The sequence below is a fragment of the Rutidosis leptorrhynchoides genome, chromosome 8 (assembly GCF_046630445.1).
Source record: "Rutidosis leptorrhynchoides isolate AG116_Rl617_1_P2 chromosome 8, CSIRO_AGI_Rlap_v1, whole genome shotgun sequence".
NCBI lineage: Eukaryota > Viridiplantae > Streptophyta > Magnoliopsida > Asterales > Asteraceae > Rutidosis > Rutidosis leptorrhynchoides.
Genome location: NC_092340.1, coordinates 53,757,033 through 53,769,893, shown reverse-complemented (window position 1 = coordinate 53,769,893; position 12,861 = coordinate 53,757,033). Strand labels below are relative to the sequence as shown.

The 12,861-nt window shown below is 36.9% G+C and overlaps 1 protein-coding gene across 4 annotated transcripts; it reads right to left on the bottom strand.

Moving 5' to 3' along the window:
• Positions 1-3,434: 3,434 nt before the first annotated feature.
• On the bottom strand, positions 3,435-9,105 carry LOC139864786 (uncharacterized). Of its 4 annotated transcripts, none has more exons than XM_071853356.1 (8): positions 8,972-9,105; positions 8,715-8,788; positions 4,985-5,394; positions 4,539-4,768; positions 4,376-4,445; positions 4,169-4,207; positions 3,925-4,067; positions 3,435-3,743 (listed from the first exon to the last, which is right to left on the bottom strand). In XM_071853356.1, the coding sequence occupies exons 1-5, from the start codon at positions 9,025-9,027 to the stop codon at positions 4,436-4,438; spliced, it is 780 nt and encodes a 259-aa protein (XP_071709457.1). In that variant the 5' UTR covers positions 9,028-9,105; the 3' UTR covers positions 3,435-3,743; positions 3,925-4,067; positions 4,169-4,207; positions 4,376-4,435. The 4 variants fall into 4 exon arrangements, with proteins under 4 accessions (XP_071709457.1, XP_071709458.1, XP_071709456.1 ...); XM_071853357.1 differs by having other exon boundaries at positions 3,945-4,067; XM_071853355.1 differs by having other exon boundaries at positions 3,968-4,067.
• Between the last annotated feature and the right edge of the window lie 3,756 nt (positions 9,106-12,861).

Here is a 12,861-nt window from a genome sequence, read left to right as displayed (position 1 = left end):
TATATATATATATATATATATATATATATATATATATATATATATATATATATATATATATATATATGTAACGATTACTTGAAAAGAAAATATGTTGATATATTATATATATGGTTAGGTTCGTGATATTATATATATGGTTAGGTTCGTGATATCTATCGGAGACTAAGTCGAGTTAAATACCTTCAAGACAAAAGTGAGTATATAGTCCCACTTTTAAACTCTAAATATTTCGGGATGAGAATACATGCATTTTATGATTTACGTTATGAACACAAGTGATTAAAAATATATATTCTACGTTGAGTTGTACCACTGGCATACTTCCCTGTAACTTGGTAACTACTATTTACATGAGGTATTGTAAACGCGAATCCTGTTGATAGATCTATCGGGCCTGACAACCCCAACCGGACTGGACGACCAGTATTCAACGGTTGCACAGTACTTCGTTTCGGTGACTACACTTGGTACGGTGTAGTAAGATTTCATAATAAAGGCAATATGCGACGTTGATTAAATGTTAAGTATGGTTATCAAGTGCTCAACAACTTAGAATATTTTTATTAAAACGTTTATATATGAAATCTTGTGGTCTATATTCATAACGCTGCCGGCATTAAACCTATATCTCACCAACTTTATGTTGACATTTTAAGCATGTTTATTCTCAGGTGATAACTAAAAGCTTCCGCTGCAACATGTTGAATTTAAGCAAGATCTTGAGTATGCATATTTGTGTCAAAAATAAAACTGCATATCGGAGGATTTGTAATGTAAAATATGTTGGAGGTCGTATTGTTATTATCACATGTAAAGTTTGTAAGTCTAAGATTATCGCTAAACGATAATCATTATTAAGTTGTTTAAACCTTGTATTTGTAATAAAAGCTATGGTTTGTATTGTAAAAACGAATGCAGTTTTTGAAAAATGTCGCATATAGAGGTCAATACCTCGCGATGAAATCATATGTTATTGTATTCGTCCTTATGGTTAAGGTCGGGTTATGACATCAACGGATTCATTTGTTATGGTCTGATTCGGCCGACATGGGTATTGTATGTCACATGGGTCGTGGTTGTATCTGGCTGGAAATATGGGCAGGTATATAGGTACACAAGAGGGTCAATATGAAATTGGTGTTCTGTGTTGATTATCAACCAGGGTTTCTAGCCTTTTTTCTAAAGAAATTTGTTCACAGAGGTATAATGTGGGATCCAAGTACTAAAGATTGCATCAGATGGGTTTGGATCTGCTCATCTTACCATTTTTTTCTCTTCTAAAAATGATCAAGATCTTCAGTGTTTTGATTTTGCTGAATTGTTGACTTTTAAAAGTCAACGACAATGTTTTATGATTTTGAGGACAGCATATACTATTATGGGTGATGAGTGTTAGGATATTGATATTGTTGGTGATCCAAGGTATATAAGTGCTGATAGTATCAAGATTGGCATGAGAGATAAAAATAGCATTCATTCTCATTTCTAATTAGTTTATTTTGTTTTTATAAGGCGTAGGTTATATTAGTATATGTATAATTCTTTTGTCATAAGTCAATAAAAGTATGACAAGTGGATTTTGGATGTGCATTAAAACATCCTTAGGTTTTTTGTTTTTGTCATCGTTTAGAGGCCATTTTAGTTGTCATTTTGTAAGTGTTTTAGGTGTCCACTAAAAACACCTCTTCAGGCCTACCCATTTTAGTATTTAAACATGTCGAATTTAGTAGTCTTAATCTATGTGTTTTGTGTAAAACAAAAATACTTAAGCAGTTCACCCACAACAATACTTGTGATACTGTCTTTATCATATTGTTAATTGATATAACATTTTACGATTCAAGTTCGTTTGTTGAAGAGTCCCCGTGCAACGCACGTACTCTTAAATCTAGTTTTAATTTAAAACATTAATTGACTTCAATTCCTTTAAGTCACTCTATCTGGCCATCCGTTTGTGGATGATGAGAACAAATAAATTGCAATTTGGAACCCATGCGAAACCACAATGTGCGCCAGAAGTGACTAACGAATTTTACATCTCGGTCGGATGTTAATGTTTTTGGAACCCCGTGCAGCCGTACAATCTCAACGAAGAACAACCGGGCCACTTGACTAGCATCATAGGTTTTGGAGCATGCCACAAAGTGCGCTGTCTTGGAAAACCGATCGACAACAACCATGACCGAATCTTTCTGCCTTTGCGTCCTCGGTAAACCGAACATGAAATCAAGGATAATATCCTCCCACGACGATCAAGCAAGGGCAATGGAGTATGTAAACCCACGTTGGAACCATGAGTGTTTGCTATGTGACAAATACAACAACGCGTCACCACCTTATTCACATCCTTTTCCATGTGAGGCCAATAGAAACGATCTCTAATTAACGCCATCGTTTTGTTAATACCGTAATGCCTCTCTAGGCCTCCTACGTGATTTTCCATGACAATGGCATCCCTCAATGATCCTGAAACAATACAATCGTTTGCCCCGAAATAGATATCCATCATGAATAGCAAAGAGGTAGTGTGTTCCTGTTGAACATGTGGCCCATACATCAATGAAGTCTGGATCATTTTGGTACAGGCCTTGCCACTCTTGAAAACCTGACACATGTACTCGCATGGTACCCAATAACGTGTACCTTCTACTTAGCGCATCGGCCACTTGGTTTTGTGCCCCGGCTTTATGTTTAATCACAAAAGAATAAGCTTGCCACGTTTCCACCCATTTAGCGTGTCGCGAATTCAGTTTATGTTGGCCCTCGTGATCTGAATATAATATACAAACTCAGCGGGAAGAAGGTAGTGTCGCTGCTTCCAAACAACGTACAATCGCGTAGAATTCACGGTCATACGTAGAGTATTTGCGACGAGCGTCATTCAACTTTTCACTAAAGAATGCTATGGGACGATTATTTTGACTCAGAACACCACCAATACCCACACCCGAGGCATCACATTCAACTTGGAATACATCGGTAAAATTAGGTAAGGCTAAAACAGGAGCTTGCGTTAGCTTGGTTTTTAAGTCGTTGCAGGCGATTGTGGCAGATTTGGTCCAACAAAATTTCCCCCTTTCATGCATTCAGTAATGGGTGCGATCACAGTACTAAAGTTCTTGATGAAGCGCCGATGAAAGGATGTCAGGCCATGAAGGCTTCGTATCTCATGTAGCGTAGTAGGAATAGGCCAACTTAGAATAGCTTCGACCTTGGTACTGCCCATGCGGATCCCCTGACCAGATATAATATATCCTAAGAAGGTTATTTCAGGTGCTATAAAAGTGACATTTTTTCCAGTTGGCATACAACTTTTGCTCGCGCAACACATTAAAGACATCTCGAAGATGTGTCAAATGGAGCTCAACCGAATATTGGTAACAAGTTGGAGAATGAACGAGGGATATACGTAAAAATACATATCGTTTATTGCTAAAACTTCAATAATAAGATCTGAATTACAAGTCTAGCATCCGGCTCTTTTATTGCTAAACAAGAATAACAAACTTCTAAAAGATAAAAACAAACTACTCCGTAATACAGATGAGGACTAAAGACTTTTGAATTTGACTTCAATTCCTTTAATTAAGTCAATTAATCTGCACGTCCTCTTCTGTTGCTCCTTATCCACATGCCCCAATCTGTTGGCCCAGTAACGAACGCAGCCCAACTGAATAATCACCCAAGTATGCAGCAATCGTACTTGTTGGACTCGGCCCAATCTCATTCTCAGAACGTACCTGCATCATTAATCAAATACAACCAAACCAGCACATATTTTAAGCATTCGTACATATTTTTAAGGATAAAGCAAACACTGCATTATTATTATTATTATTATTGTTATTGTTATTTTTATTTTTATAAGGAAAATAAAATAAAATCCATGGCACTTAATCATCAAGAAGATAAGCAAAATACCAGAAGCAACTGGTTTTTACTTGTTCAAGTCAAAGAGGATTACATTCGGGAACACCGACTAAAATCAACGTTTTTCGTCCTCATTAGCACATTCCTTGTATTTAGATTCCTTGTATTTTCTTCCATAGTAGTCGGCAAGATAACTACAATGAAATCGCCACCAAGTAAGTATGATAGTGAATATATAAGAAAAAGTAGAATAAAATAAAATTGGAAACATAAAAGAGAGAGAGAGAATACTCACGGGCGTCTTAAAAGGAAATGCGCTATTAGCCATCGTCGTCTACAATACAATACAATACATTATATTGAATTCGAAAGAGTAACACAATTAGGCAGGGTTCATATGTAATATGTAAAAATAATGTAATTGAAAAAGGTAACCATAAAAGAAAAAGAAAAAAGAAGAAAAGGAAAGGGGGTGGGGGTGGTTAAAGAGTAGTAAACTCACTGCTGTGTACGGTCGTCTTTAAGGCAATGGAATGTCTGTTTTAATAACTCGGGATCCCAATTATAGTTGGCTACAATCAATCAATCAATCAATCAAGTTGTTAATAATAGCAACAAACATATTTTAACAACTGGGATTAATATAAGTATGCATATGTACGTACCTGGTTCTGTACCGAACCAACAAGTACACTTGTCTTTGCATTTGTTTGAGAAATAGCACCGATAAACCGAGAGTCGATTTCATTTCTTCAAATTCATAGTCATCATCCTTGTTAATCAAGTGCACGGGAAAGAAATCGTAAACGTCACCCTCGTTCATGTCTGAGAACAAGTCGATCACTGCTTCCATCATCAAGTGGATTAGGCTTATCATCTCCAATTCGAAAGCAGCCTGGAAATGAAAACATAAAGTAGTTATGAAGCAAATTAATGATATTAAATTTAATGTGATTATTATTTAATTATCATGACTGATTCTATCAAACTTAAAAATAAATCAAACCAAAATTCTAACAGGAAAAAATAAAATAAAATAAAGAGAGAGAGAGAGAGAGAGAGAGAGAGAGAGAGAGAGAGAGAGAGAGAGAGAGAGAGAGAATAGGCTTACCTCAATAATTTTAATAGTAGCCTGAAAGTTGGACTGATATTGTTCAAGAAATTTGGAATTACACCAATTCAACGCTTTTTGGAGAGATTCTTCATGAGAATCAGGATAGTGATAGGCATAATAATCCTGGAAATACGCACGTGCCACACAGAACTCCTTAACCATCTCAAGGGTTTTGCTATCGCTTTCGAATATTGGGATGCCAAATTTGTTGTTGTAGAAGCCGTTGACAACTCCAGACTCCCTTTTAAAGGGCTTGGCCTCAATGGATACCCCGTCCGAACAAACAAGCTTCAAGTTATCCAAGTTAGTTATGAGATAGCCTCCACCGGCCCAATCGATATTGATATCGATATCGCTATTGGTATTGCTATCTGCGATTTGTTTATCCTGCAGCATCATGTTTCCTGCTACAATAAATGATCAATCAATCAATGTTGTTAATAATAGAAAAGTAATAGTAATCGATATTCATTCTTATTCAGCTCTTCATATTCGTAAAGTAGTTAGTTGTAAAAAAAAAAAAAAAAAAAAAAAAAAAAAAACAAATAATAATAGGAATAATAATACAACATCGAGACTAGTAGATTTCATTTAATATTATAAGCTTTATATATTATTATTATTATTATTATTATTATTATTAGCTTAACTTACTGTGCTGTGTAAAGTGATCTGCCTATAATTTCTTTATACTCAGATTTTATAGTTTATTCTTCCTATAACAGTCTTTTACATATTCTAACTGTTACACTTGTTGAGAAATTTTGTCGAACACTTGGTGGGCAAGTGTTAAAAGGACTTGCAAATATGTTTACATGTGTCCAGGATCAAACAAATATACCAAATTTTACCGACGTTGAGAAATACAGGGATATGGGGTAAAATTAGGAAAACCTTACATGTAAGTATCATTTAGGACCAGAACTAGCTCCCCAAATGGGTTGGGGCCAATTAGGTTTTAAGTCAAATGGTTGTCCCACATCCAAATCGTCCATCTTATTTTTTTTTATTTTATTTTATTTTTTTTTTTTTTTGGGAGGGGGGGAAGTCCATTGCGCTAATGGATAAGGTTGCTAAGCTTGATGATCCTCAGTGTGAGTTGTTGTCGCTTAGGGCATGTACGGGAGTTTCTAAACTCTACTTTACCTTGCGTACTTGTCCTCCTAGTATATTTGAGGCGGCTCAACGCGCTTTCGATGGAGCCCTTCGATCTTCCTTAGAGCGTATTGTTACTGCTTCAGGGCCTGGGTTTGGTGATTGGCAGTGGCGGCTTGCCACCTTGCCATTTGCATTTGGAGGGCTTGGTGTTTATTCTGCGGGAGATGTTCGTCATTATGATTTTCTGGCTTCTCGATTACAGTCTGCTGGGTTGCAGACCAAGCTCCTACGTCATGCGGGTATTGTTGGTCTTGGTCGTGCTTTTGAAGATGCATTGGGTCTGTTTAATAAAACGGTTGGGTTTGATATTTTAGGTAATCAGAGTGAGGTCGCTGCCCCCATACTCATGAAGAAATTGGCAGATGTTTATTTCACAAAGGTTACCGCTTCTGCAGAATCCACTTTTTCATTATCTCCCCGACAATCGGCCTTATGGAAATCGCAGCAGGGTGATCACACCTCTGCTTGGCTAAGGGCAGTCCCTATTTTGGGGTTGGGTCAGACGATGAACGCAAAGACTTACCGATGTGTGTTGTGCTACCGGTTGGGTGTTCCATTGTTCTCTATCTCGACGGCATGCTCTGCCTGTTCAAGGGTTTTTACTGGGGATATTTTCGGGGATCACGCGGTGTCTTGTGCTGGTATGGTGGGTATTAAGCATCGACATAATGTTGTTCGGGATTCCCTTGTTGATGTTTGTTATTGATCTGGGATTTCAGCGAGAAAGGAGGTTGACATTGGGTTGTCTGGAGGGAACGACAGGGCCCTCAGACCTGCAGATGTGTTACTTTATTCCTGGGATTGTGGTCGCGATGTTTGTGTTGACTTGACAGGGTCTTCTCCTTTGACACAGTCTGGGCTTTCTGACTTTGTCCCTGGACGTGCTGTGGTTGATGTGGCTCGTCGGAAGCGGGTCAAGTACGAATCTAGCTGTCAGGCGATTGGTTATGGTTTCATTCCTTTCTCATTTTCTTCCCTTGGGGAATTAGAAAAGGATGCTGTTTCTTTGCTAAAGCGGGTTCAGAAGAGTTCGATGGCGCAAGATATTGGTGCCGGTGCTGCTGCTCATATTTTTACTAGGATAGGTTTTGCTATTGCTAGAGGTGTGGGGCCCAGATTGTCTCTAGGCTTCCCACTAATTTTTTTTGTAAGTTTTAATACTTTTAAGTTAATAATAAGTTAATAATAATAATAATAATAATACTTTTAAGCGTATTGTTACTGCTTCAGGGCCTGGGTTTGGTGATTGGCAGTGGCGGCTTGCCACCTTGCCATTTGCATTTGGAGGGCTTGGTGTTTATTCTGCGGGAGATGTTCGTCATTATGCTTTTCTGGCTTCTCGATTGCAGTCTGCTGGATTGCAGACCAAGCTACTACGTCATGCAAGTATTGTTGGTCTTGGTCGTGCTTTTGAAAATGCATTGGGTCTGTTTAATAAAACAGTTGGGTTTGATATTTTAGGTAATCCGAGTGAGGTCGCTGCCCCAATACTCATGAAGAAATTGGCAGATGTTTATTTCACAAAGGTTACCGCTTCTGCAGAATCCACTTTTTCGTTATCTCCCCGACAATCGGCCTTATGGAAATCACAGCAGAGTGATCACACCTCTGCTTGGCTAAGGGCAGTCCCTATTTTGGGGTTGGGTCAGACGATGAACGCAAAGACTTACCGATGTGTGTTGTGCTACCCGTTAGGTGTTCCATTGTTCTCTATCTCGACGGCATGCTCTGCCTGTTCAAGGGTTTTTACTGGGGATATTTTCGGGGATCACGCGGTGTCTTGTGCTGGTATGGTGGGTATTAAGCATCGACATAATATTGTCCGGGATTCCCTTGTTGATGTTTGTTATCGATCTGGGATTTCAGCGAGAAAGGAGGTTGACATTGGGTTGTCTGGAGGGAACGACAGGGCCCTCAGACCTGCAGATGTGTTACTTTATTCCTGGGATTGTGGTCGCGATGTTTGTGTTGACTTGACAGGATCTTCTCCTTTGACACAGTCTGGGCTTTCTGACTTTGTCCCTGGACGTGCTGTGATTGATGCGGCTCGTCGGAAGCGGGTCAAGTACGAATCTAGTTGTCTGGCGATTGGTTATGGTTTCATTCCTTTCTCATTTTCTTCCCTTGGGGAATTAGAGAAGGAGGCTGTTTCTTTGCTAAAGTGGGTTCAGAAGAGTTCGATGGCGCAAGATATTGGTGCCGGTGCTGCTGCTCATATTTTTACTAGGATAGGTTTTGCTATTGCTAGAGGTGTGGGGGCCCAGATTGTCTCTAGGCTTCCCACTAATTTTTTGTAAGTTTTAAAACTTTTAAGTTTATAATAATAATAATAATAATAATAATAATAATAATAATAATAATAATAATAATAATAATAATAATAATAATAATAATAATAATAATAATAATAATAATAATAATAATAATAATAATAATAATAATAATAATAATAATAATAATAATAATAATAATAATAATAATAATAATAATAATAATAATAATAATAATAATAATAATAATAATAATAATAATAATAATAATAATAATAATAATAATGATAATGATGCACCTTTTCGAGGGATATCGCAACCATCAATCGATCTTTTTCGTTTAAGCTTTGCTCCATCAAACATATTTGTATTTCTGCCACAATCAATCAATCAATCAATTAATTTGTTCATACACTATATTAAGAACCGAATCGAAAAGATTAAACAGAAAACTATTTTCGATCGTTCCTATGGAAACATAAAACTTTATGTTTTGGGGAATCGATTTCATGTGTTTGTTTGTTTGTTTGTTTAGAATGAATTAAAGGAACCGTACCTGTTACTTAACTCGATTTCTTCCATGTGTGAAGAGTCTCTAACCGCGAGTTCCATGAGTCTTGATCCAACGATTTAGGGTTAAGTTGGTGAATGAAATAAGGTTCGAAAATGGTGGCCTAAATAAGATTGTTGTTGCTTGCTTGGTGAACCGAATGACTCGAGGGTTTTCTAACTGACGGCTTTGTAATCACCTATTGGGGAAGTAGTTGGGTTAAATTGATTGTCTTGGGCCTAATTTGTTACTGTATTATTATTATTAATTATTAATTATTAATTATTAATATTAATTAATAAAATAGGAGTGTGTTTGGACTAAAGGAGCTTATAGCTGGAGCTGGAGCTTATGAGCAATAGCTGGAGCTGAAGCTTATTTTTGAAGCTAGTAGCTGGAGCTTATTATTTTTTATAAATGTTTGGTAAACTAGCTGGAGCTTATTTTTCAGTTCATAAGCTCTACTTTTTTTCATAAGCTACTACAAGTAGTTTCTTTTTTCAGAGCTTATGATTTTCATAAGCTCTATTTTTTTTGTCTACCAAACAAAGCTTATGACTTGAAGCTTATTAAAATCATAAGCTCAAGCTCTCATAAGCTTCCATAAGCTCTAATAAGCTACGAACCAAACACACCTCTAGATATTCTATTTGAGAGAAGTATATACAAAGATTAAAATTCCAGTCTTTCATCAAATTAAGTGGTTGTTAGTTGGTACCCAATTTTTACTTTGCTCAAATTACATGGGTCTACAAAATAGGCTTGATGACCAATAGTTCCGCAATCCTGCAAAGTTATGTTTGAAGCAATAATCAAAAAATAAGTGAAAAGTTACTACGAAACTTGGTTGAATTCTTTCGGAACGTGACTATCTAGTCTGTAAAACAGTGAGATAACATTGTGCCCATATAGATCAACCTGCAAAGTTATGTTTGAAGCAATAATTAAAATGGAAACAAGCACCATATTCTCGATCTTAACAACATCAAGATTTCTAAAAATATAAAATGCCATTAATTTACTAAATTTTTTGGTTTGACAAAACACACATAATGAAGAAGAAACAACAATAATGTTTATGATGGTGGAAGTGGTTTGAATGAGTTGTATATAGCAGCACATGAATACAAATAGTCATACTCTCAACAAATTGTCATACCCTAATTACCTAATACTTGTAAAACAGATTTTCTACAATTACATTTTACGGATGTTACTTGATTTGTTGTTGTGTGACATTATACCGTACCACTGATACCAGGGGTGATTATAACACTAAACTCAACATTTGCAGGTTTTGATGAAAACAAGATAAGTAACGAACACATTATTTAATTTTTGATCCTGATAATATAATTGGGCCTTTTCTTTCACAAGGGCTTTTAAACTTATAGTTTCTTCATGGTCATGTTACTAGATAGGTTTTGTTCTCTTTAGTAGACAATCAGATTTTTGCAATATTAGATATGTTATGTTTGTATGTTATTTACGGATTTGTTACTAGGATATGAACTCAAGTTTATGCTATCATTACATTTCATAATATGATTTATAGACTAACTATCTAATTCTTTGCGCTAAATTGACATTTTTCAGTTACATCTCTGCCATGAATTACCACCCATCAGGGGTGTCTTCGGTGCATGTGCGAAGTGTGCAGCCGCATAGGGCCCCAAATTTTTAAGGGGCCCAAAATTTTGAAAAATCTATGTAACAATTCATTTATTCGTACATCGTAACGAAATATCTTACTTGCGGTGTATCATCTAACAAGAAAGAATTAATAGATTAACGTTTATAGGTATTAAAAACAATATAATGGGAGTATTGACTATAAAGAGTTGACCAATTACTTCGTTACAAAAATTGTTAGGATTACGGTTTTATATAAACAATACTGTAACTATAACGAGTTGACAACTATTTGAGAATAACACTCTGCAACGGTTGTTGTGAATTTTTTTTAATTCTATTGATTACGCTACTAAAGTATTATATATTATACGTATTGAAAAAACTTAACATTTATAGGGGTCCTTTTTAAGTTTCGAACAGGGCCTCCGAAATTAGTGAGACGGACCTGCCACCCATGACACCTTTTTCACACCTTTCTCACATCGCGTTGGGGGTAAAGGGGAGGGGGTTTTACCGTCCATGTCCCGTATGAGATTGGTACATATTTCCTCCTGGGCATGCAGTTGGGGGCGGATATAGCAACAGCGGGAGATGATCGCGTAGGTGGTTAAGTCTCCCGGGTGTTGTCCAAAGAAAAAAATATGATAAACTGCATTTATATAAGAGACAAAGTTTATTTAATAATAGTAATTGTATGTTTAAAAAATTATTGAAATGTTATTTACACCAAACCAGCGATTCCACGGTTTTTTTAACTAGTTATATTATAAAATACTTTTGCAATTTTGTTCCTTCTTGTTGGGTCTGTCGGTGATCTGCTACTTAAGGATTCTATTGTTCGTCGGTAGGATTTAAATAAATACCCCGTATGATAAATTTTGTTGCACTCGCCTTTAAATCTTCTTTAATATTTATGTGTTGTCCTTTTGACCGTTCTTTAGTTGTTTATTTTTTCACCATATCTAAAATCTAAACAACAAAATTTAGCGACGTAAACACAAGTTAATTTATTTTGGTTTAGTAAATTTTGCGTTTTGGGGTTTTAGATCTATGCGAAACATAAAACAAGTGATAACTCGAGCGAAGACTGATCAAACCAAAATTGTTCGGTCTGAGTGCAAGTGAATTAAAAAGGAAATTTAACCTTTAGAAGGGGTTCCTTCGGTTAAATGGGAGATGGATGCGGTGATGTTGTTTGTCTTTTTCCGAGCCTCCAAGGTAAGCTATGGAAGGTTAGTGTGTGAAATGATCAGTTGGTCGATTGGCCATTGAATGAGGCCAAAGGATGCTACTTATAGATAATAAATGACGGTTATGTATGATAGCCATTATAATAGCACCCACGATTTGTAACTGCCACTAGAACCTCCTAATCAAGCCTACAACCTATTCCACGTTCCTGAAATGTAGGGATGTGGTCCAACTCAGCAATACCAAGTCAACCTTGACAGTCCATCACGTGACTCATGGCGTGACGGTAGATTGAGCATGAGTTGAACATTTACTGGATATTACGTGTGTTACATGTGATACAGTATTAGGTTCCCGACAGGTTCATGTGCTAGACGCCATGCGTTGCACGTGACGTCACCCATGGCGTGACGTACGTCATTAAGTCCCCCCAGTTTGGTTGGGTACAAAATGTACTTGTACGTGACCAAACTAGTTATAAATTTAACATCACAATCGGCACGGCATGCGAGACGATATCTGTACATAATAAAATTTCGTAACCGTATTTTTATAATGTTTAAATAAAACATCATGAGTGATTCTGACACCAAAAACGTCCAATCAGCCGCCAAACGCACTGTTTTCTATGTAAACGCCATCATTATTACAGCTGTAAGAAGTGAAACGACGTGAATCTAACGGTTACGAATACATGATGAAAAGACACGTGGACGTTCGAGATTGAAGCCCAAAGTTGAGGCCCATTCAAAGCTCTTCCTATAAATAGGGGTTTTTACCTCCTCATTTTCACCTACCCCAGCGTTTGCACACTTATATTCAAGCCCTGTTGCTAATACTCATACTTCCACACTTTTCATCGCGTACCGTCATGTTACTTATTTCAAAGGTTAGTTCAGAATGTCCAAGGCAGATGTTGCGACGGAATGTAGCAACGTTACGTCTGACCAGCTTGAAGACTTTATAGGCGAGTATCCACCGCTTGCCAATTGGCATGTTATGGTGGCGACGGATGAGCAACGCGCTCACACTCCTCCTCCAGAACACTTCACGTTATACATGAAGGCGAT